This window comes from Pezoporus occidentalis, unplaced genomic scaffold, assembly GCF_034315485.1.
Source record: "Pezoporus occidentalis ecotype Australia unplaced genomic scaffold, CSIRO_AGI_Poc_V1 ctg11, whole genome shotgun sequence".
In the NCBI taxonomy this organism is placed as follows: domain Eukaryota; kingdom Metazoa; phylum Chordata; class Aves; order Psittaciformes; family Psittacidae; genus Pezoporus; species Pezoporus occidentalis.
Window position 1 is genome coordinate 3102259 of NW_026912886.1, and position 23636 is coordinate 3125894.

The window sequence follows — 23636 nt, forward strand, 5'->3', positions numbered from 1 at the left end:
AACCACTTAGCCAGACACTAGCAGCACTGGAGAACAAGTTTGAGAGGTCCGCTTCCTGCTTGAATGCCATATGTTTGTTTTTTATCATCGCTAGTGCTTGTTTTGAGCTTCATCTGGAGCAGGAAGTAGTGAGGCTGTTTAAAAACTGCAAACAGTCTCTTACTGATAGAGGAAGGTGGAAAATTTGCACTCGTTCAGCATGAACTTCAATATACTCCACAGCAAGTCCATCATACTCTTCAAGTAATGTGGGCTGCATCTACGGCAGCTAAGCTAGTGCTACAAGGCTAACTGTCTAGCAGCTGATAGCAAGGACATCTTACAGGTGTAGGATCAGACACCTGAAATTGGATATTAAAATCTCTTTTAGTTTTATTAGTTGTCAATGTCATTACACTGACTAGAACAACAGAAATAGTAATTACAGGTTACGTAACTGTCATTTCTACTTGAACTTGAGCTGCTTATTCTGATGAAACTGTATTAGAAATGCAGGATTGCCTTACTTGTCATCCTATTCTTTAGATAGCGATAGATTCAAGAAAGACATGAAAATACAAAAATTATGGAGAGCTGAATCATCAGTTAGATATGAGGAGTGGAGACTTTGGAAGTTGAAAGATAGTTTAAAGACTTTTAATATAATTCAGAATGATTTGGTGGTCTCCATAATAACAGACTTAATGGCATCCTCTAAACACTGTAGTGGCCTTTTGATGTTTAAAAGCAAAGGAACTCTTTTACGTCAGTGCTCTTCCTTCTGTTGCAGAATTCAATCCTAAAAGTTCTCTCTTCTCTTCGGATGTACTGGGATTATATTTTGTGAAATGAAGCCATTCTAAGCAGATGACTGTGACAGCAGACACAGACCCTTAATGTGCTTACAGTGGCTACATCTAGAGTAGCAGTATGCCAATATTGCTGCTAATGAAGCCAGCACTGATCTAGATTTGTTCGCTATGCTGCATAATTAAGCTCGAAGTTTATACCCTTCACTGTCATTTAAATATGCTTTGTGTTATTTATTCTTTATCAGCTTTTTCAATTTAGTAGGGTAAGTAGGAGGCCACCTCCCATATAGGAGGATTGCCAAAGAGCGGGAGCTTTCAGAGGAGCCTAAAAATAGAACAAAGCGGATTGAAGTGCTGAATAGCTACTGCAACAAAGGACATTTTTCTCCTCATGCAAACAATACCTTACACTGCCCCTTTGGACTTCACACTAGTTTTCTGTAAACATACTTTCAGCTGCAATGGAATTTTATTTTCTCTCTGAAGTTCTTTGAAACTCTATTTGCAGTTGCCATCTGGCTCAACAGGTCTGTTAGACTGGGATGGTGAGCTGCTGTCTGTACCCTGCTCTTTCCTACCACCTTCGCTGGATCCTGAATATCCTTTGGCTTTTCTTCCCCCTCCCCCCATATTCACTTATTGCAAAGTACTTCCTTGGGTTCCTATGTCCTAATGACATTCTCTCTAGCCAAAAAGACTGAAGAGAACCTTGTGGAATGTTTGCTGCCTTTTCCCACCATTTCAAAGAGAGTTATTAATCATCTTGGTCAAGGCCAGCTTCATTTTCATAAATGCTGGCAAAATCTTTCTTCTGACCTCTTAGTGGTAGTGAATGATGGCAGACATTCTGTGTAAGGAAGAATTCATAGTCTGGCTGCCTTTAATCATGTTTTGATGGTGCAGTGATATTCCCAGAAGTACAGTGATGAGATCATGAAGTTGCAAATATGAATGCATTCATGTCTGTGAGGCGTTACCATCGTGTGCTGCTGGAAACCATACTGAGTTGAATGAAACACTGGTATTTATAGTTTCATTATTTAGTTTTTTTATTCTGACATGTTTACAAAGAATTGGGAGTATATTGGAATACCTATGGTCTAAATCAGTCAAGGAAGTGTTGGGATTCTATGTTTAATGTGATTAATTTATTCTTGAACTTTTGCATTTGCTGAGCCTCTTGGCTTTGAACATTTTTTGTTTTTAAAGGTGAGAAACCAGATTGAAGCTGAAATACACTGTATTTTACTTTTCTGATTTCTTTCTATATCATTAAGTTTCTTTACTTTCTTCCATTGATCAGTGTAACCAGTAGCAGATTTTGTAGCCTGCAGTCAGACCAAGCTGTTTTGCTCTGTAAACAGAAAAGTCCTTGTACTCGTATCTGGTTAGTCTCAGTTGAGAATTAGAGAACTACCCTTGTAGGATGAAATGCCAGGCCTTGCTTATAAATCAGCTCCTTAACATAATTTAAGAAAGGAACTCGTATCAGACTGTTTTATGAAGATATTTGAATGCTAAGTGAAGAAAGCTTCTATCTTATTGCTTTTTAGTTACATTGTAGCATGGAAGTTAAATTAGACACATTTTAAAATTCTTATGCTTAACATCAGTTACATCTATTCCAGCTTATATAACTATTTAACAATGGCATCAACGGCATGTTTTTAGCTATTCATGTATTCTTTTGTACATATATACACATACACATGCAGAGATACATCAATGACTTAAGACAGTTAAAACATTCAACTTTATGATGTGTGGGAAATTTGTTGCTTCACTTTTGATGGTTTGTAATAAACGAGTAAATTGCAGCTGACACTGCTGTGTGCTCTAAGGCGTACAAAGATATGCATTATCTGACAGCAAGTGTACTGCAATTTCTCTTTCTGAGCTTTAGTCTTAGGAGGAGTCAGGGATCTCAGGGATTGGGTATGCAGATACACTCCTGCAGCCTCTTGCCAGGAAATCAGGAATTTCTTTTGTATGTCTTCTTTTCAACTAGAGAAGAAAAATTATTGAAAATCAGTGCTAGTCAGTGAGAACACTTTTCAGCCTCCTTGTGTAACTGCTGCAAAGTAAACTGGTGCTTTTGCCATCTGTTTCAGGTTGAAGCGAGTGAGAAGGGGAAGACACTTAGCTAATTCAAAGATCATTCTATTGCTAGTTTTACCTAAGTATAAATATTTAGTAAGTAATTCATTACTTAGTAAGAACAAGCTTGATTAGGTTTTCTGTGTGATTTTTAAATTTAATACAATTAATTATCGTATACAATCTAGAGATCATTAAGAATAAACTGTGTGGATTCTTCAGTAGTAGTATGGGAGGCTAACAGTAGTTGCTTTAGCACTCAGGAAGAAAATAAGATTTTTGGAGATACTTGATGTCTCTTCAGAAAATGGGGGAAGGATCTTAACTGCTTTCAGGCATACCAAGAATAGCACACTTTTTCTTGTTTTTCTTCACCAAGAGTTTAAAAGATCCTTATAATGACCACTTGGAAAGTTTTCTGTCACTTTTACATTTGTAACATCTCTGTTTTATCCTTGCATCCCTGTTTGTCCTTTCTGTGAGTATAAAAAATGATTTCATTTAAGTGAAAACACTTATATTGTGGAACCATAACATAGGAGAGGAGAAAAAGAAAAACATCATTTCCAATTAAGGCTGCACAGAGAATCTAGGTAGACAGAATGTAATTATGCAGATTGGAATCTGTCCAGTGTTCCAGGCCTAACAGCTGTATAATGAAATAAAAATCTTCTGTTTACAAACATTTTATTCTCATGAGCACATCCTACACTCAGTTCCAATCAATTTCAGTATTACCCAAATGAAACAAATGATAACTTGATGCTGTGAGTAGGGGTTACATTGTAGGAGCATTCATTTATTGGTTTGTTCTGTGATTTTTACCTCCTGAACTATGAGACCTGGTTTTTCAAATTTAATTTTTGTTTTTCATATTCATCCATACAGTAGATGAAATCTTACTCTGCTGATCAACAACAGTTGGTTCATTTTAAGGCAGACAGGTCTGATTTCCGCTACTACCACCCCCTAAGGGATGTTAGGGAGGCAGAAATACCAACAGTTTGGCCTTTGCCTTCTGTTGCAATAAACAAGTCTTTATATAATCCCATTTCTCATTCCTTGCTGAGTTTCTCAAAAACTAATCCTGACGGTCACTGTAATTGCTTTAACTGTTGAATGTTTCTGGTTAGTATATGGGGATCTATTGTTTGTTGTTTCCTTCTTCCAGTACCTTAGTTTAGAAATCAAGTTTAAATGCAGTACTCTTTGGCCAGACTTCTCAGGAATATTATCAGGATTATTAACCCTGTCTTGGAAGACTGACAGAAAGAAAAGTGTGAGAAAAGGGAAGATGACACCCAAGCTCTGAACACATGTGTAATGGGAAGATGGCAAAGGAAAGCATTAAGTGTATGTTTAGTCATTCGTAGGATCTCTACATTGGATGCAATTGAATTATTTTTTATTACTGCCTACCAGACATAAAAATCTGATCAAACTACATACTTTCTTGTTCATGTTCTCCATGGCAACTGCTGCATGAACAGACATTGTGAGCCAACTTTTGCATTCTTTCAAATGGCTCCCATGATTTGAACCATTGTCCATACTTAGAATGAAGTTATTGTGTAAGAAGTTGCCTTTTCTTTCACAGAGATGGATCCAAACTCCATCAGACTCAGTGGGAGTCTTCAATATTAATGGCTTTAGGAAATCTAATCTCAAGGCCATAGTGAATATTACAACCCTAAGGCAGTTTGTTCTGTCTTATGCCCTATAATCCTTTTACCAATGTGTTATTCTTCATCTTTGAGCTAACTTCCTTCTTCAAAGTGGGTCTGTCAGTTTAGAGTCACTGTACATTTTCATCTGCTCGCAAAAATTTTAATTAGAATAGTATCAGAACTGATTCCCTCCAAAGACTTCTACTTGCTTTTTTCATCTGGTATTCAAGATTATGCAATTTTCCAGGGAAATACTCTTTTGGAAGACAGGATGAGGTTAGCAATAGCTTCATAGTGGCTTCAGAGAATATCTGCTAAAAATAAATTTCAAAAGCATCTCAAGATAATGCTACTTTTATACTCCTTCAAACCCAGTAAAGGGTTTGAAAGAAGGTAATTATTTTGTCTAGAAAGTTCCTGTGATGATATTGTGATACTGAAAATATGAGCATTTACAACCTCCCTGGGCAACCTATTCCAGTGCCTCACCACCCTAACAGGAAAGAATTTCCTTCTTATATCCAATCTAAACTTCCCCTGTTTAAGTTTGAACCCGTTACCTCTTGTCCTATCACTACAGTCTCTAATGAAGAGTCCCTCCCCAGCATCCTTATAGGCCCCTTTCAGATACTGGAAGGCTGCTATGAGGTCTCCACGCAGCCTTCTCTTCTCCAGGCTGAACAGCCCCAACTTTCTCAGCCTGTCTTCATACGGGAGGTGCTCCAGTCCCCTGATCATCCTTGTGGCCCTTCTCTGGATTTGTTCCAGCAGTTCCATGTCCTTTTTATGTTGAGGACACCAGAACTGCACACAGTGCTCCAGGTGAGGTCTCACACGAGCAGAGTAAAGGGGCAGGATCACCTCCTGCTGGTCACACTCCTTTTGATGCAGCCCAGGATACAGTTGGCTTTCTGGGCTGCAAGCACACACTGCCAGCTCATGTTCATTTTCTCATTGGCCAACACCCCCAAGTCCTTCTCCACAGGGCTGCTCTGAATCTCTTCTCTTCCCAACCTGTAGCTGTGCCTGGGATTGCTCCGACCCAGGTGTAGGACCTTGCACTTGGCATGGTTAAACTTCATGAGGTTGGCATCAGCCCACCTCACAAGTGTGTCAAGGTCCCTCTGCATGGCATTCCTTCCCTCCAGCCTATCAACCGAACCACACAGCTTGGTGTCATCGGCAAACTTGCTGAGGGCGCACTCAATCCCACTGTCCATGGCAGTGACAAAGATGCTGAACAAGACCGGTCCCAACACTGATCCCTGAGGGACACCACTCGTTACTGGTCTCCAGCTGGACATTGAGCCATTGACCTCAACTCTTTGTGTGCAACCATCCAGCCAGTTCTTTATCCACCGAGTGGTCCATCCATCAAATTGATGTCTCTCCAATTTAGAGACAAGGATGTCGTGTGGGACAGTGTCAAACGTTTTGCACAAGTCCAGGTAGATGACATCAACTGCTCTACCCCTGTCCATCAGTTCCGTAGCCCCATCATAGAAGGCCACCAAATTGGTCAGGCAGGATTTCCCCTTAGTGAAGCCATGCTGGCTGTCACCAAGCACCTTGTTGATTTTCATGTGCCTTAGTATGCCTTCCAGGAGAATCTGCTCCAAGATTTTGCCAGGCACAGAGGTGAGACTGACTAGTCTGTAATTCCCCAGGTCATCCATTTTCCCCTTCTTGAAAATGGGGGTTATATTTCCCTTTTTCCAGTCATTGGGAACTTCACCTGACTGCCATGATTTTTCAAATATGATGGCCAGCGGCTTCACAACTTCATTTGCCAGCTCCTTCAGGACCTGCGGATGGATCTCATCAGGTCCCATGGACTTGTGCACATTCAGATTTTAAGATGGTCTCGAACCATTTCCTCTCCCACAGTGGGCGCCAGGTCTTCATTCTCACAGTCCCTGCATCTGCCTTCCAAGGCTTGGGTGGTTTGGTCAGAGCCTTTGCCAGTGAAGACCGAGGCAAAGAAGTCATTCAGAACCTCAGCCTTCTCCAAATCCTGTGTAGCCAGTTCTCCTGAGAGCTTCCTGAGGGGGCCTACATTCTCCCTAGTCTGTTTTTTATTTGCTAGGTACCTGTAGAATCCCTTCCTGTTATCCTTAATATCCCTAGCCAAGTTTAATTCTAACTGGGCCTTAGCTTTCCTAACCTGGTCCCTCGCTTCCTGGACAACATCCCTGTACTCTTCCCAGGCTGCCTGTCCTTGCTTCCACTTATTTTTTCATTTGAATTTTCCTCAGGAGCTTCTTATCCATCCAAGGAGGTCTCCTGGCCCTCCTGCTGCACTTCCTTGTGGTTGGGATGCAACACTCCTGAGCTTGTAGCAGGTGATCCTTGAATATCAACCAACAGTGTCGGGCCCCTCTGCCCTCTAGGGCTGTATCCCATGGAACCTTCCGAAGCAGGTTCCTGAAGAGGCCAGAGTCTGCTCTTTTGAAGTCCAGGGCAGTGAGCTTGCTGCACGCTCTTCTCACTGTCCTGAGGATCTCAAATTCGAGCATCTCATGATCGCTGCATCCAAGGCTGCCCTGGAGCGTCACATTTCCAACAAGCTCTTCCCTGTTGGTGAGCACGAGGTCAAGCATGGCAGCTCTCCTTGTCGGCTCCTCTATTACTTGCAGAAGGAAGTTGTCTTCTACACAATCGAGGAACCTCCTGGATTGCTTGTGCCGGGCCGTACCGTCCTTCCAACGGATGTCAGGGTGGTTGAAGTCACCCATGAGAACAAGGGTCTGCGAGTGTGAGGCTTTTCCTATCTGTCTATGGAGTGCTTCATCTGCAGGTTCTCCTTGATCAGGCGCTCTGTAACAGATCCCCACAGTAATGTCCCCCATAGCTATATTCCCTTTAACCCTGACCCACAAACTCTCTGTGGACTGCTCACCTGTCCCCAGACAGAGTTGCATACTCTCCAGCCTATCCCTAACATAAAGGGCAACTTCCCCTCCCTGCCTGCCAGGCCTGTCCTTCCTAAAGAGCCTGTAACCTTCCATTCCAACACTCCAGTCATAGGAGCCATCCCACCATGTTTCTGCGATGCCTGTTATATCATACCCCCGTAGACGTGCACACATCTCTAATTCCTCTTGTTTGTTCCCCATGCTACGGGCATTTGCATAGGGGCATCTGAGCCGAGCTCCAACTGAAACCATCTCATTGGCTGGAGCGGCTGGGATATCTCTACACTGCTCCAGGCATTTATTATAGGTTCTGGCAACTGACTGGGTGTGTTGGGATGGAATGATGCCCCCTCCCCCAACACATCTAGTTTAAAGCCTCCTTGACCAGTCTGGCAAGCCTCCTACCAAAACTGCTCTTTCCCCTCTTTAGCAGACCAGCTCCACCAGCCCCCACTAGACCTGGCCTACAAACTTGGGTCCCATGTTCAAGACACCCAAACCCCTGACTATGACACCAGCCTTTTAACCATTTATTAACCTGGCTAATCCTCCTAGTTTTTTTTAGGTCCTCCCCTGTATCCTGGAGAATTGACGAAAAGACTATGTGAGCTCCAGAGCCCCTAACCACCTCCCCCAGGGCTCTAGTCCTTCGTTATGTTCCCCAGGCTACTACCATCTATATCCCTAGCACCTACATGTATCACCAGCAGTGGGCAATAGTCCCTGGGACTTACTAGGGCAGACAGCCTCTCTGCCACATCCCTGATCCATGCCCCTGGTAGGCAACACACCTCCCTTGAGACGGGGTCAGGCCGACAGACGAGTGCTTCTGTCCCTTTCAGTGTAGAGTCCCCTACTACTACGACCCGCCGCTTTTTCCTGGCAGCACCAGTAGAGATCTTCTTTAGCAGTGCATCAGTCGGCTGTTTCTGGCTCGAGTGCGCTTCCTCATTAGCCCCCTGCAGGACAGCAAAGCGGTTCTGCGTGAGGACAACAGATTTAGGGGGAAGCCCCTTGCTTTTGATTGTCCTTTTCCTCCTTTTTTTGTTGTGTTTTTTTTTTTTTTGTCATTAATTCCCAGCTTCCCGGGTTAACGGCCTCCTTTTTTCCTCCATGAGCTAGAGGGGAAGCTCGAGGCCCCTGCACAGTTTGGGCCTGGAGCAAACATTCCTGGTTCCTCTCAGCTTCCCTGACATCTTGCAGTCTATTAACAGCATCCCGCAGCTCAGCCCCTGCTGCAGGAGGACCTCCACCAGGGAGCACCGAGTGCAGCCCTGCCCATTGTGCACAGTTCCTTCACCAGACCAGTGCAGGCACTCTCTACACTCTGAGCTCTGCGCTGCAGCCTCCCCTCTCGTCGGCTCTGTCTGGGTGCCTCCGCTGGCCACCGCCGGGGCAGCCAGAGCAGAGCTCCCGGACCGGACCCTGCTCATACGCCGAGTGCTCACCACCCCGCTCGCCTGCCCGAGCAAACTGCCTCGACTCGCTCTGTTCGTCGCGCTCCCTGGGGCAGGTTTTTAATCAGTCAGGGCTGGTGCCGCTATTTCTGGCTCCACCTCCTGTGAGTCAGCTGCTCGCATCAGCTGAGCTGCCGGCTCCTGGGCAGGTCCTGTCGAGGACTTGAGGCTCCCTCGGTGGCTCTTGTCTCTCTGAGTTGTGGCTCCTGGACGCTGATCTCCGCCCCCCCGCTCCGGTGTTGAAGGCGTCGTCTCTCGAGCTACTCACCTCAGCAATTGCCTCAGCTCTGCTTCTTGCCCTAGACTCTATGGTCAGTCAGCCAGTGAATTACAGGTAAACAAAATTTTCTCACACCTTATATAGAAAATAGCCTTTTTGTGGCATGGTCATATGTGCATATTTCCATTTATTAAAAAAGAAAAAAAAATGTGCAGAAAGCTTTCCAAATGCACTATGATGGAGTGTTTTGTGTTGACAGTCTACTTAGCTGGATAGGCAAAGAGGAACAGCTCTTGGAGAAAATGTTGAACATCTTACCTGTAGAGTTTTGTCTTCACAAGAGTTCTGCCTTGTCTTTTCCTCCTCCTTGCAGATTATTGGCTGGTATCAAATGGCAGTATGACTCACTTTGCCACCAGCATTTCCATACTCGCACATCTTCTGTAGCTTGCTGACTCAGCAAGAGTTTGTGCTCTGCACTGTCACAGAGGACTGAGTCCTCTGCAGTGTGGAAATTGAAAATTTGCAGCCTTAGTTTCCTTTGAACTACTCTTGTAATGAAAAATAAATCTCACTTCACCAGTTTCTGTAAGTGCATCTGCTTTTCTAGCATTGGTCTGGTATCACATACCAGTTCTAACTATAGATACCAGTTCTAGCTACTCTGGGATTTCGTCGTTTTGGCTAGAGGAAAGTATAAAAATTAAAAAATCCTGTAATAATAGTGACACTTTTGTTCTATAATCTGTCGCATTCACTCATGCTACCAGAGTTAAACTGAAAAAATATACTTGGGGCATAAGTGTGTGTGTCAGGTAACATAAGGAAGAGTTTCTTTCTTAAAGGGTTTTACTTTTTGTCAAGTGAATGGGTAAATCAATGCTGCCACTGCCTAGAGAAAAGTAATATGGAATACCTGTAACCTCTGATGTTCTCTTAATACAGGTAATTTTTCCAAAGCCAATTATGCAGTTCATGGCATTACAGAAAGGCAATTGAAGTTTCCATACTAACTCTTTTCAAGAGAAAATACTCACCACCCTCACTGGAGGTGAAGGACCCTTATGAAAGTTGTCAGTAATGAAAGCTCTTTGACCAGGCACACTACATGCTAACATCATCTCAGGTGTCTCAAAGAACTGGAGAATAAATTAGACCCAAGTGTCTAAATTAGGTGTATGTATCAAAGGTGACAAATACTGCAGTTCAGAAAGTGCTCTGGTTTTATCCAAAAAGTTCTGATGTTTTTAGCTCTGAGAAAACATCTTTTGTGGCTGTTATTACTCTGGTAGCTCTTAAAGTCATGATACCATTATTCTTGGGGCTTTCCGAGCAAGGGCAGAAGAGTCTGAAATTGCAGAAGCTGCAAAATGGAGCTGTGTTTTGTATATAATACTGGGATAAATCTCCTGTCATCTACACTGATATAGGTTTACTATTAAAAGATGATAAACCAATGTTGGGAGATGCAAGAATTTGCAGGTTTTGTATTGCTGCAGGGAGATAGGACATTTTACAGGGCACTAAGGAAAATTCATGAGAAAATAATGGGCTTTTATTACTGTATTTAGTGGGCATGAATCCAGTCTTTCAGAACTGAGGTTGGATTCTTTAGATCTCTGCAGTGCCATTCATTACAGGTTGGATTCTGTTGGATGCACAGAACAATCCATTAAAAGATGCAGACCAACAGTGAGCTTTTTGAAAAGACAGGCTACAGAGTGCTAGGGCTAAAAGCTGTGCTGGCCGTAGGAGTTTTCACTTATACCCCATTCAACCCACACAGATTGCTTCAAAATTTCAAGAAGGTTGTTATCCCCATCCTGTTTAGCAGCTGCCATACTAAAAGCCCTGGCATATTACTGCAACTGAAAAACTACTGGAAAGCTTTGAATTCTGGTAAATTTTTAGCAACAGGAGCCATACTAGTTTTCTCTGCCTACATTTTTCAGAGTATTTTTCAAATGTTTATTTACATCTTTGGGTAGCAGACTTTTTTTGTATGTACATGTAGGGAGGGCAGTGCGTGTTCTCTGAGTTAGATAAAAGGGACGAGAAGGCTTCTACCTCTGACCAGCTGACTGCTGGTTCTGTAATATTTCTTCTGATCAAAATAGTCTGTTAATTAGGTTTCACTTGGTCAGAAACTGGAAGAAGGACAGGGAGCAACGAATGTGCTGTGTCAGCAAAAGTAGTCTTGAGCAGGAGTTCTTGTACAGTAACAAAGTTGTTATGGAAATGTTTCACAGCTGTAGGTAATCCATGTGTACAGAGAGGTAAGATAATATTGTCTGAGGGATGTTGTGCATGTATCTTGCTCTGGGATGCAGATTTTTTGTTTCTAAGCTTAAAACCATTTTAATACATCTATTTAATATTTGGCTTATTCTTAATTCTTTGCATGACTGCCATGAACCAGAATAATACATAAATGATAACTGTGAGGTTTGTTGGACTGAATAGGGTCCTGATCCCAGACTTCTGGACTCAGTAGAAAGATTTCTCTGCCTTTTACAGGCACTGAGGCTGGGTTATATCCTGAATTGTTTAGTTAAGAGGAAGACATCTATGGATGTTATTCCATGTATGTATATTTCAAAGTAGCATTATATCATGTTGTGGCTGTTAAATTTATATTGGGTTTTGGTTTGAGGTTTTTTTTTAAGGTCAAAAATATACAGATAGTTCAAATTGTCTTGGAGTTTAAGCTGCTATTCCTGTATAGTTGTATTACAGGGCCAAATCAGTGCAGCTCTGAAAACCCAGTAATTTACTAGTGATATCTTTACATTGAGGGTATAAATATGACACTGATGCTGTGTTTTGTACTCAAGCACTTTCATGTTCTGTTAATAAATTGCAGTCTTGAATGTGGTCATTGGAGTGCAAGAGATTGTTGTTTGCTCTCTCTCTCTCTGCCATCATCTGCAAATTACTTAATAGCACAAATAAATGTTACGTAAACTTTAAGGTTTTCTTTTAAGCAGCAGAAGCAATGAAAAAAAATTAAAAAAAAGGCAGTAGTGAAAGGCCTTCATTTGTGGCTGTAGTTCTGTTAAGATCCTGTTTGATTACCTCATGTTTAGATTGAGTGTAACATGTAGATTCTGTTCACAGTCTTTTACGATTAACTGATACTTTAGAATCATTAGGTTAGGCTAGGAAATCAGTTTTGCTCAAGAGAAAGTATATTCTGATCCTTCTTACAGGACTAAAACTAGATGGCTGATACTGTTACTCTATAACCACAACACTTAGGGCTCTGATGAAAGTTGCCACCTACCCATCCACAGGGCGATGACATTCGATGTGCTCATGTATAAACTTATAAACCGTAGCAGCTTTCAGTCTGCATATTAACCAACCAGATGCGGACACCAGCAGCAGACAGCAGTCCGATTTTAATCCCCAGTCACAAATACTTCAGAGATGGAGTAAATGTGATGGTAGGTTTATACACAGTGCCAGGAAACTGCCTGGTGTGTGCTGAACTAAACCTGTCTGACTATGCTGTAGCATAACAGTAAGTCTGACGTAGTGTGTGCTGCTTCTCAGCACTCTAGAAGAGAAGGTAGGCATGTTGGCTTGGCAGAGTGCACATCCATCAGGATGTTCCTCACCTTGGAATACCTGACGTTCTGATCCGTAGCAGTTCTTAACCCAAAGACAGATTGGATTCAGTAGCAACCACATTTGTATGACTTGTTACATTGACCTTGACCAAACAGGTCTTCATTAGTTGTTTCTTACAAGCTTGTGGAAGCAGTAAGACAATAAAGTCTTAGACTCAGAACCCTTGCTTTTTTTTTACTACTGGTATGTGCTCAGTGGGATGTTAGAAAGATAGAAAACTTTTCAGGAAGCTTTTTGAACATGTGGGCAGTACATCTCGTCTGTCTGCAAAAAAATACCCTGACATGTTGCTCCCCCACCCTGGGGGTATTCTGCTGGTTAGGTATATTTTCACCAGTGGCCAACAAACAAAATTGGCAGCTGTCAACAGTTTATTTAGCTGGTATGGGTTTGTTTTTTCTCTTGTTTCTCTCTTCCGTGTTAAACTCCAAGAAGAAATATATGGCATTGAGGCCATTCCAAAACTTATATAGTATTTCAGTCCTGCTCAATTTGATTGCTTATGTAAGACTGATGTTTAGTGTGGGACTGGTTTACTAGGAGAATATAAAGGTATTTTTAATTATCAAAGATCTTTGTCATCCCATACAGATATATCCAAAGACATTTTTCTTTCTTTCATGGCTGTCCGTGTGTTCTACAATTTGCACTTGTTTCCATCTTAGCAAAATGAGAAAGAATCAAAAGTTTCTTGATCTAAATCTTTTATTCATACTGGACTGAGAAGGTACTGAATTTGTTATATGACAATCAGTACCTGACAGATGTAACATTTCTTTCTAATGCCCTTTATGCCATGTTTCTTAGTGTAAAAAATAGTATAATGAAAGGAAACAAAATCTGGGACTTTGGTTTCCCTTCTTTTCTTGTTAAAGAAGGTGGAAAGCTGAATTACAATTAAATTGTAATTGTAACCTGTTAATTACATCCTGCAGCTAAAGAGAATATAGGGAGAATTTAAAGAAACTTTTAAAAAGAGTCTTACATAGTAGTATCTATTCCTATATAAAATAATTAGGTTTTTTTTTTAATACTGTTTAAATAATTTATCTGTATTTAAAACTAACTGTTTAAAATTTTACATCTGTAACTTTTTTGGCATTAACACTTAAATAAAAATTTTAAATATTAAAAAGTCTTTTAAATATTCAATACAATTCAATATTAAAAAAAAAAACACAGAAAAAGTAATATACATTGTTCACACATAGTATTGTACATGACAGCTGAGCTCCAGAGTGAGCTTTTGAATTTGTCAGACAAGTCATAGCTTAATTGTGGTGAGCCACTTGCTTATCCTCTCTCTGCTCTCTAAAGATTATAACAGATCCTTACCATCAATATGTTGTCTTTAATATTACATACACATACTGTACACAGTGTTTTAATTTCCATCTCTATGCCCAGAATTGTAAATGTTTTTTTCCTAGCATTTGGATCAAAATACTCTTTATCACATACACAAATATATTTAAGACACACACATTTGACAAGAAACATACCAATTTTGCTCAGCTCAGTTATAGAAAAAATTAACTCATAGATGCAAAACAACGTAACTGAGAAGTTGTCATTGTTGTATTTAAAATTTATAATAATCTTATCACCAAATGTTTACAGGTCATGTTAACAGTAGGCCGATAAGGATTCTCCTGTCCCTTGGTGTATTTTCATTAATCCTGCCAACCATAAAGGCAGCAGTGTAGGCATGGCACTGGTGTCTAACAGCTGCTTTGTCTAATACCTGGTATTCACTGACAGTATTACAAACTCACTGTTACAGACTTTGGCGGGACTTCACTAAACAGTCTCTGGGGTTTTTTTAAGCATAGGCCTGTCTGTCATTGATAATTAAGTTTACTGACAAATTGCAAATTGTTTTCTCTGTCCTTCTGTAAAAACCTCCTGTATTTAGCAAGATGATTTCTACAGATGCTGTAAATAGATTCTGGTGGAAAGAGGGGTACTCTCATGCCTCCTATATTACGCGTGTCATGGTATTATGATTGCAGTAGTTGTGTCCTGTTGTACAAGGTAGCCCCCCAATGTCTTTATTTCCGCTTGAAAAATTCTTTTCCAAGAGGACCCCGAAACTTTACAAAGACTAAATGGAACCTTTTGTGTAGCTACTTAGGAATACTTGCAGAAGGAAAAAATACCAATGTAAATCAACATTTGCATCAGGAAGCCTAGCCTAGAAACATTACTCAGAACATAAGCACATGCCACATGATACGTGTAATTATTCACAGCTGAACAAAACTCACATTTCAGGTTTTGGACTCCTATTTTCCTATTCATGTGCAATCTACAAACTAGAAACTATTTGCAGGAATTACTTCTTGGCTAATTCTTAGTAATTGTTCCTGAAAATATAACTTCTTCACAGATAACTCTAAGACATGGTTTCTAGATGAAATTTTAAGAAGGATTTGAATGCTTTGCTCATGTCTTTGCTGTGTGACATTCTGAATGAACCTTAGGAAGACAAGGTTCTGGGAGAAATATCCTGCCTCCCTTTTACTCATCTTCCCTTTTGTCTAGCAAGAAGGTACTTCTGTGAGGTGTTCACTTCCATGATGGACTGTACCTGTGGTGACTCTGGGCTTGGTTTACATGAAATTTGATTCTTCTGCTCTCAGGGTAGCAAACTGAGAAGGAATTGTTTCCTAGGGAGAATAAGCATTCCAATCACTTTATTTTAATTCAGTATAAGAGATAAACTGAGGACTTGAGTTTATTTCACAGTAAAAACATGGTACAACAACAGGCCTCCATTTCCATCTCTGAAGACCTCAGCCAAAGAGTTGGGGTTCTGTAGGATAAAGCAAGCAGTCAATGCTAAAGTAATCCTCACCCACATCTTTTACCACTAATATCACTGGTCAGGAATACTGGTGCACCAGTAAGAGACTTAATTCTCAGCTCTTCTGTACACATGAAGATTCAGGCCCTGGTATTCTCAGCTCTGCCATTTTCATTAAGCCATCATGTGAAAACTAAGCATGTTTTGATGGGAGAATTTCAGAATCAGAAATAGCATAAAGTGATGAACTATTAGTTTTGCCTTTGCAAATGTTTGTCTAGACTTAAGAGAATTTGTATTTAAGTCTTAACCTCTCCTTTGATGTATATGCAGTGTCTGAATATATATATATATATATGCAGTTCATAGTTTATATCAGACCCAAGAAAGCCTTATTATTCATTAGTGCTCTTTGGATGATAAACTGAGCAGAAAAGGTGCAGTTTTCTTGTAAAGACACATTATGGTGACTCAACAGAAGGAAGTCTATGAAAGGTTAAGTATACAACAGATCAAACTCTTAACATTTTTAATTAAAACCTTGATCTCAGGTTTTAACAGCTTCTTTTTGCCTTAGATTCTTCATTTATGCTTTTGTCTGTGCAAGACATTGAGTGTCACTTTTCCACACAAATACGATTAATAGTAGAGAGACAAGTGTGTGGTTTGGGTTATTTTTTCCTGAGGGTTTTCTGTGAGTTTGGGGTTGTTTTGTTTTTGTTTTGGTTGGTTGGTTTGTTGCTTTGGGTTGTTTTTTTTTTAACAAGTGACAATAAAGGCATCCTTCCTTTCTTTTTGATGGTTAAAAGGGTCATCAGTTGAAAGAATGCCTTTCTGGGGAGAAGGAAGAAGTAGTAAACACTGCAAAAATGACTGTGAAACCTGCTTAAGAATTCAGGCCAAACACATAGGTCAAATCTAGAAAGATACGGAAGGACAAGTTATGTGGTGTGTAATTTTAACTCTCAGGTTTCTGGTATGTCTGTACAATACATGGAGGGAGTTAAGGTTCTGGCTAGTTATGAGTGAGCTGGAGAGCTACATACCACAACTCAATCAGAAGCAGTAGCTGAAAAGCAAACTATTCCTCCCTTCCTCTCTGCAGTTGAGCTTCCATTTGGATTTAATCCTCCCCTAAACCCAAGTGTTTACAATCGCTCATTCAAGCAGGACTACCTTCTATCTTTCATAACCAGGTCTCGAAGAAGTGACATTTCTGGCATTGCCTATGTGTTATTTTGTAATAGCCAGTTCAAAAATACGTAAAACATGGTAGTGCAAATACCCTGTCATTCTGAAGGGACTTCCAGATACTGCATCAGTCCCACAGAAGAGTGGTCAGAGGAGCTGTGCAAAGGCAGCCCAGGGAGAAATCCTTGGCTTTCCTTCTGAAATGGTTCCACTCTTACAAAATGAGCTTGGCGGGGGGGGGCAAAAGAAAGCATAGAATAAGAAGCAGTATACTCATTAAAAACAAGCAAGCAAAGAGAAAACCCCACTCTTATTTGCTACATATCATACTTCAGAGAATCAGATTGTAGTTAGGAGTTAAGCAAAATCTTTAGACACAGCCTCTACAAAGTTTGGTGCTGACATTAAAATACCAATTGTACAAATGATTGTGAAGACTGAAAAAGCCATCAAGCAGAGCCGATCCACTACAGAGGCTGCAAACTTCCATTCACTACAAATGGCTTCCTCTTCATCCTGGTCTCTGAATCGGTTTGCAATGTACCTGACCTCTTCCAAGATCTTAGCCAAATCTGGGTCACCTTCAGAGGGATGGCCACTGTGCAGCAGGTTTTCTTCATCTGTTGGTGAACAGGTCATCCTCCCACAGATCACCCCTGAATCAGTGGTAGGTGTGCAGTGAACCCCTTCCAGCCCCCTGAACCCAATGTATAGCATATTCCCATTACTGGATTGCTGGGCACTCAGAGTGTTCATCTCCACACTTGATAGGCTACCTCGACGCTGATTATGTTGACAGGCAGGACGTACTTTATCTTCCCCTGGTCTTTTCATCCTCAGAAACCAAGCACACCAATTGAGAAGGATGATTCTTGTCTGAAAGAAAATTGTTGAGAATAAGCATCTCTTCACATAGACACTGTCCTTGCACACTATTGGTATTTTTGCAGCCTGGGTGACTGGTTGGTCCATGGTCTCTGCTTAGTCTGTGCAGGAGTTCTAGAAAATAGCACCAGATTTTTCCAGCTGATTAATTTGCCCATCATGGAGGCTGCTTTCTTAATTCTAGTAGCGCTGTTGATTGTCTCAGGCTAACTTTTCGCTAATGATGGGAGTCTCTGTAGTGTTGAGTTGTCCTTACACTTGAGTAGGAATATGACAGCCTTTTCCACCTTTACTAGAAACCATGAACTAAAAGAAAACCCACTTAATGAAGAACAGTTACTTTTTAATAGTCTTAATAGTACTGCTTTAGACTGTGGTCGATAAATTACAATTCTTTCACTTGCATTTATGCTCTAATATAACATTCACATGTCATTGCTGTTTGGAGGGGGCTGTTAAAACAGATGCTAAAATGGACTGGACTGAGCCACCAGGCTTTACAATGAGTCTCTTCTCTTCTCACTCTGTTTTCATGACAGGTGATTACAGATTCTAGAAAACAGATCTGCACCTATCATAAAGATTGAAAAATTACTTTGTTTAAAAAAAAAAAAGTACTTTGTAAATTTAATCAATGTATGTCATTTTACTGTTTTCAAATTGCCTTAATCCAGCCTTACAGAAAGTGCAGACAAGCCAGAGACTGTTCCAGTTCAGATGCAAGCTTCTGTTATTTATTTCAATCAGATTTTAAGAGCTCACTCCACTGTTTCTTTTCCAGAGCACTAATGAAATACTATTGTTTCATATAATGTGCAAATCCTTCACTGTAATTAATATTAAATTTGGTCCATTTATTCTGACTATGGATTGCCACTCAGACTTGATATTATACCCAGGCAAGCATCGCAATCAGAGACAGATCTTGTCCTCTTACTCTATTTACACTATCTAGCTTCACCAAGAAGGATAATATTCGTTAGCTGAGGGCTTGATCCAAAATCCACTGGTATCCAAATAATGTTTAATGATCTTCAGCTTCTCAACACTAAAGCTCCCTCCTCAACCTCAAGTACTCTGTTCTCTCAGGATGTTTGGCTCAGTACTAAACATTTGTCCCTTTTAGGTCATCAAACATACGTATGAAGTTATACACCATTGATTCTCTTAACTGAAATTCATTTTAAAGTCACTACCCGGAACAGGTCGGGGAACATCTCATTATCTCTTGTCTGCAGGGCACTGCTGTATGCAATGATACCTCATTGCTCTAGAGAGAAAAAAAGAGAAAGGTCTTTCCATTTTCAGTGATGCCTGATGCTGCCATGAACTGGGTGAAGTCAGGAAAAGTGGACAGTTAGCTAATGATGCTCATCAATATTTAGTAATCTAGTATCAGCGTAATGTTCTTTGTGAAAACAACCATTGATAGAAGTACATTATGAAAAGAATCATAATGCTTAGAAAAAGACTTTACTGATGTTCTTGACCAGAGATGTAAAGATGAGGATTTTCAGAGCAAGTTTCAGTTCTGCTTTAACAGCCATCTTTATTAACAAGTGCTTTTTAGGCTGCTGCTGTTTTTGTACACACAGCAGCTAAATACAAAGCAGCTGCGCAGTTGCATCTTGAGGGTGGTGTGTTTCATGCATTTAAATTCTCCATCAGTACCTTACTCTTTCCTTCTACTTGTTTCACTTCTGATATTTGCAGCTTATTTGAAAAGCACCTTCATTTACATATTTAGTTTTTAGCAAAATCCTGAGTTGCTTCTAGCTGTTATGAGAGAGATTCTGAATATATAAGCAAGTTGAGGTATATTCATTCTCTCACACACACGCACTGTAAGAAGCCAACCACACAAAATGTATCTGGACATCTCATTTCTGGTAAAACTACTTTTCAAAACAAAATATTTAGGAAACATTTATATGTTTTTTTAAAGTAAGAATTAAACATGGGATACAAGCTGCTATATTGCTTCTTTGATCAGGGCATTTGTGCAGTTGTTCTCCTGAGACCCCACTTGCAGTACTGTGTACAGTTCTGGTGTCCTCAACATAAGAAGGACATGGAACTGTTGGAGCAAGTCCAGAGGAGGGCCATGATGATGATAAGGGGACTGGAGCACATCCTGTATGAAGGGAGGCTGAGAAAGTTGGGGCTGTTCAGCCTGGAGAAGAGAAGGCTGCATGGAGACCTCACAGCAGCCTTCCAGTATCTGAAGGGGGCCTAAAAGGATGCTAGAGAGGGACTCTTCATCAGGGACTGTAGCGATAGGGCAAGGGGGAATGGGTTTAAACTTAAACAGGAATAGTTCAGGTTAGTTATAAGGAAAAAGTTCTTTACTGTTAGGGTGGTGAGGCACTGGAACAGGTTGCCCAAAGAAGTGGTAAATGCTCCATCCCTGGCAGTGATCAAGGCCAGGTTGGATAGAGCCGAGAGCAACCTGGTCTAGTGTGAGGTGTCCCTGCCCATGGCAGGGGGTCTGGAACTAGATGATCTTAAGGTCCTCTCCAACCCATCTCCAAACTATTCTATGATTCTGTAATGAATGAGAATCAAACCTTACCCATTTAGGCATTTTCCCCCCATCTGGATCATGATGATGGTATTGTAGAACGACAACAGTGACAATAACAGAAAGACCAACAATAATCATAGTGCTGGCAAAATACTGAGCTGCAAAATAAACAGATAATTACAGCAATATACTTCAGCTGATAATTGCTTTGTAGCAATAAGAGATGTTTATATACATGCATACATAGTGTTCTTTTTCTAGTGTAGTGATACACGTGCTACTTCAGGTACTTACGAGAGATTTCTCAAAACTAGAAAGAACAGCCATTATTTTGAGAGGATAGCCAGCCTGCAGTAATGGCTCTGTGGAACTAAGCGCCTGCCTTTTCTGAGGAACCTTGAAAAAAACTCTCCTCTAATTTTCTTTCACCAGCATTGTAGAGACTGGCTAGTACTTCTTTTGAAAAGTTTCTCGTTCTGTTTGAGCAATTACAGTGGGAAGATTTACCCATGCTTAGCTCTGTATTCCTAATGTCTGACTAATGGTGTTGAAACTGCAACAACTTCTAGAGAAAATCAATTCGCTTATGCTTTGCTACAATACACATAGGTTCTCTGTTTTGTTCAGAGGAGAGAGCATGGACATTGTATAGGGGATCACACCCACAATGGCATTTTATCAGCTGGCCACATTTCTCTAATTCAGTTGCAGTAGGCCATTGTACAGGTAGTTATTTGCCTTATTGCTGGCTTTCATGCAAAGTCACTGCACCTCCTTTGACAAAGACATGAAAGTGAATAAAAGCAGTAGTGAGCTTACCGATTAAAGGCACAGAATCAGATGTTGCTGGCATAATTTCAGCCACAAGTAACATGAAGACAGTGAGAGACAATAAAACTGTTATACCTGAAAGAGAAACGTGACATATAACATTAGATTGGTAGCCTTTAATTACAAGGCTGTAAGAAGCAGCAAATGAATCTAAAGGAGTGCCCTTTGCAAGATGCATTCCCACTGTTACCCCTGTACCATCATGTTAGTGGTACTCCTGTCCTTTCTTGTACTACCTCAAGGTCAGGGTAGCAGTACTGTCAAACTAGTACCGGTGCTTGCAGAGATGTACATATTTTTAGATCCTTGTAACTGTTCAGCTTTTATCACAATTTGTTAATTAGCTGAGGTAAATCAAAGTAATTCTTGCTGCTTGCTTGCTTTAGAAACATGGTGTGATTTTGAGTATTGGAGCATATGACACCTGATTAATTGGCATAGAAGCTACAGGTGGTGGTGCAATACATCATCTTCCTGAAAGATTTGCTGTCTTGGACAGACTTTGATATCTTTTGATATTAGCTGTTGGATTCTGCACTTGGCTATCCCCAAGCAGTCCTTTCTGTTGATTTTTGGAGTTTGACTTCTGTTGCCTGGTGATGAGTTCCCCTCTTTCTGGAATAAGACTTCACCCTTTTCTCAGGACTAGTTGTAATTAATAAGGAGCCATTCATTGTCAGGTGGAAAAGGATTTAGGAATAAAGAATTAATCTTAAAATATGGGGAAGGACTTGATTAGGGAGCCTCTACTCAGTTAAACCACATTCTGGAGAAATGTCAGTTTTGTTTCTACTTTTTAACAGTTACATCCACTTAGGCAAAGCCAGTGCATTTCCACGTTTGTACGAGGCAAAAAAGAGGCATGAACCTCCATCTTAAGGATCAAGTACTTAAAGTCATCAGATGTGATTCACAAACCAATGGTTCAGTTTAAATTCACTGTCAGAGTTATAATAGCAGCAGTTCGAATCAGTCTTTCTGAGAAGGCACCTTAGGCTCTTAATACAACTTACTATTAAAAGGATATATTAATAATTCTCTGCTAAAGGTTAAAATGGTCAAATGCATATTTGTAAACTTGAGCTTTTCTCAGGGATTATTGGGGTTTTCTTCAGTAAATAAATGTCGAAAAAAATGAAACCCTCCTTCTTTAGAAAGGTAGTCAGAAACTGCAGCAGGTAGTCATGTTTCCCCATTTCATAACTTCAGTGTACCTTAAGCTGAGAGCAAGGGTTAAACATCACACAGCTTCACCATCAAACAGTAAAAATAGCTCTGTAGCCAGAATACGGCACACAAGGTATTTTCCCTTGCCTACTAAGAGTATTTAAAAACCTTCCAAAAGGGCAACTTCTTTTGGTTTGGTCATATTTACAATATCCTGTTAAGGATTTACCTAGTGAGATCTTTTCTCCCGAGTCTGCTGGAAGCAGGAAAACTAGCAAAGCAAGTGCTGATATCAGTACACAAGGAATAAGAAGATTGAGTCCGTAATAGAGAGTCCTACGTCTCATAGTTACTGTGAATGTTACATCTGGGTATGGTTCTTTACAGCATTCATAAAAACTCTCAGTTCTTTTCCCAGGAACTCCTGTGTAGGAGGGAAGAGGAATAAAAACATAAATTAATGTGAATAAACTGTATATTATGTAGTGATTGTTTTTAAAAAGGATAAACGTTTTTTCTAAATGCTAAGTTTCACTATAGGTAAAACTGCTTTAAGCTTAATTCTCAATCAAGTAATTTTTATCAGTAATTTTGTCTTTTATTCAAAGAAAGTTGGATAAAAGATACTGAATTCAAGTGGCAGTTTTGTCATCTACTTTTTTAATGTTGATTTTCATCTTACACCTGTTCTCAGTGTCAAATGTCACTAGCTGAATAATTTATGAATTTAATTTCTATCTTCATTTTCCAATCTAGTTCATTAATTTCAGCAGTGAAGATAAGGCTGCAATTTCACAGTGTAAATAAGAAATCAAGAGCTTACCTACTAAATCCCACTCTCCATTTGAAATATAGCCAGATATATCCGCTTCTTGCATTTGTAAGTCCAAGGACCAGCCTCCGTAAGTCCAGGATCCAAACTTCAGGTTACACTTCTGAACGTCAAATGGAAACCAGCGCACATCTATGTAGCATGAGCTTTTAAATATGCCTAGATTGGATTTTAAACAAGAACACTTAATTTAAATGCTTGTTCCACATAATTTCATGTAAATTTTATAACCAGACCTTCTTCTACATTTCACCCTGTGTTTTTCACTTGTAAAGCATACTTAATCTCAGTTATGCCTTGACATGTAAATAGCAAAAGTCGGTCACAGAAAAGGAAAAGAACCATTAACATGTTGATGTTATAAACTGTTTTTTTTAAACTACATTTCCATTTGGCACATGGTAGGAGAATAGTTAGAGAAAAGCTCAGATTTCTAGATACTATATTTCAGGAAGAAATGAAGCAGAATATTCAATCTGTTTCTCCTATTTCTTTTAATGAATAAAATAAGAAATCCTAAAAAATGTTTTGCTATCTTGTTAGGTTTACACGATCTTGATTTATTGAGGAAAGCTAGCTTCTTTTTTTTCACTTGTTGAGTCAGGCCCTGACATTTAGCA

General features: G+C 40.2%; 1 protein-coding gene across 2 annotated transcripts in view; it reads right to left on the bottom strand.

Moving 5' to 3' along the window:
* Positions 1–13467: 13467 nt before the first annotated feature.
* Positions 13468–23636, bottom strand: part of CHRFAM7A (CHRNA7 (exons 5-10) and FAM7A (exons A-E) fusion) — a 47476-nt gene continuing 37307 nt past the window's right edge. For both annotated transcript variants that reach the window (XM_062627117.1, XM_062627125.1), the window contains 5 exons: positions 23008–23175; positions 22414–22608; positions 21006–21092; positions 20235–20344; positions 13468–17653 (listed from right to left, as the gene is read on the bottom strand). In XM_062627117.1, coding sequence (XP_062483101.1) covers positions 17135–17653; positions 20235–20344; positions 21006–21092; positions 22414–22608; positions 23008–23175 — 1079 coding nt within the window. In that variant the 3' untranslated portion in view covers positions 13468–17134. The remainder of the gene's footprint in view (positions 17654–20234; positions 20345–21005; positions 21093–22413; positions 22609–23007; positions 23176–23636) is intronic.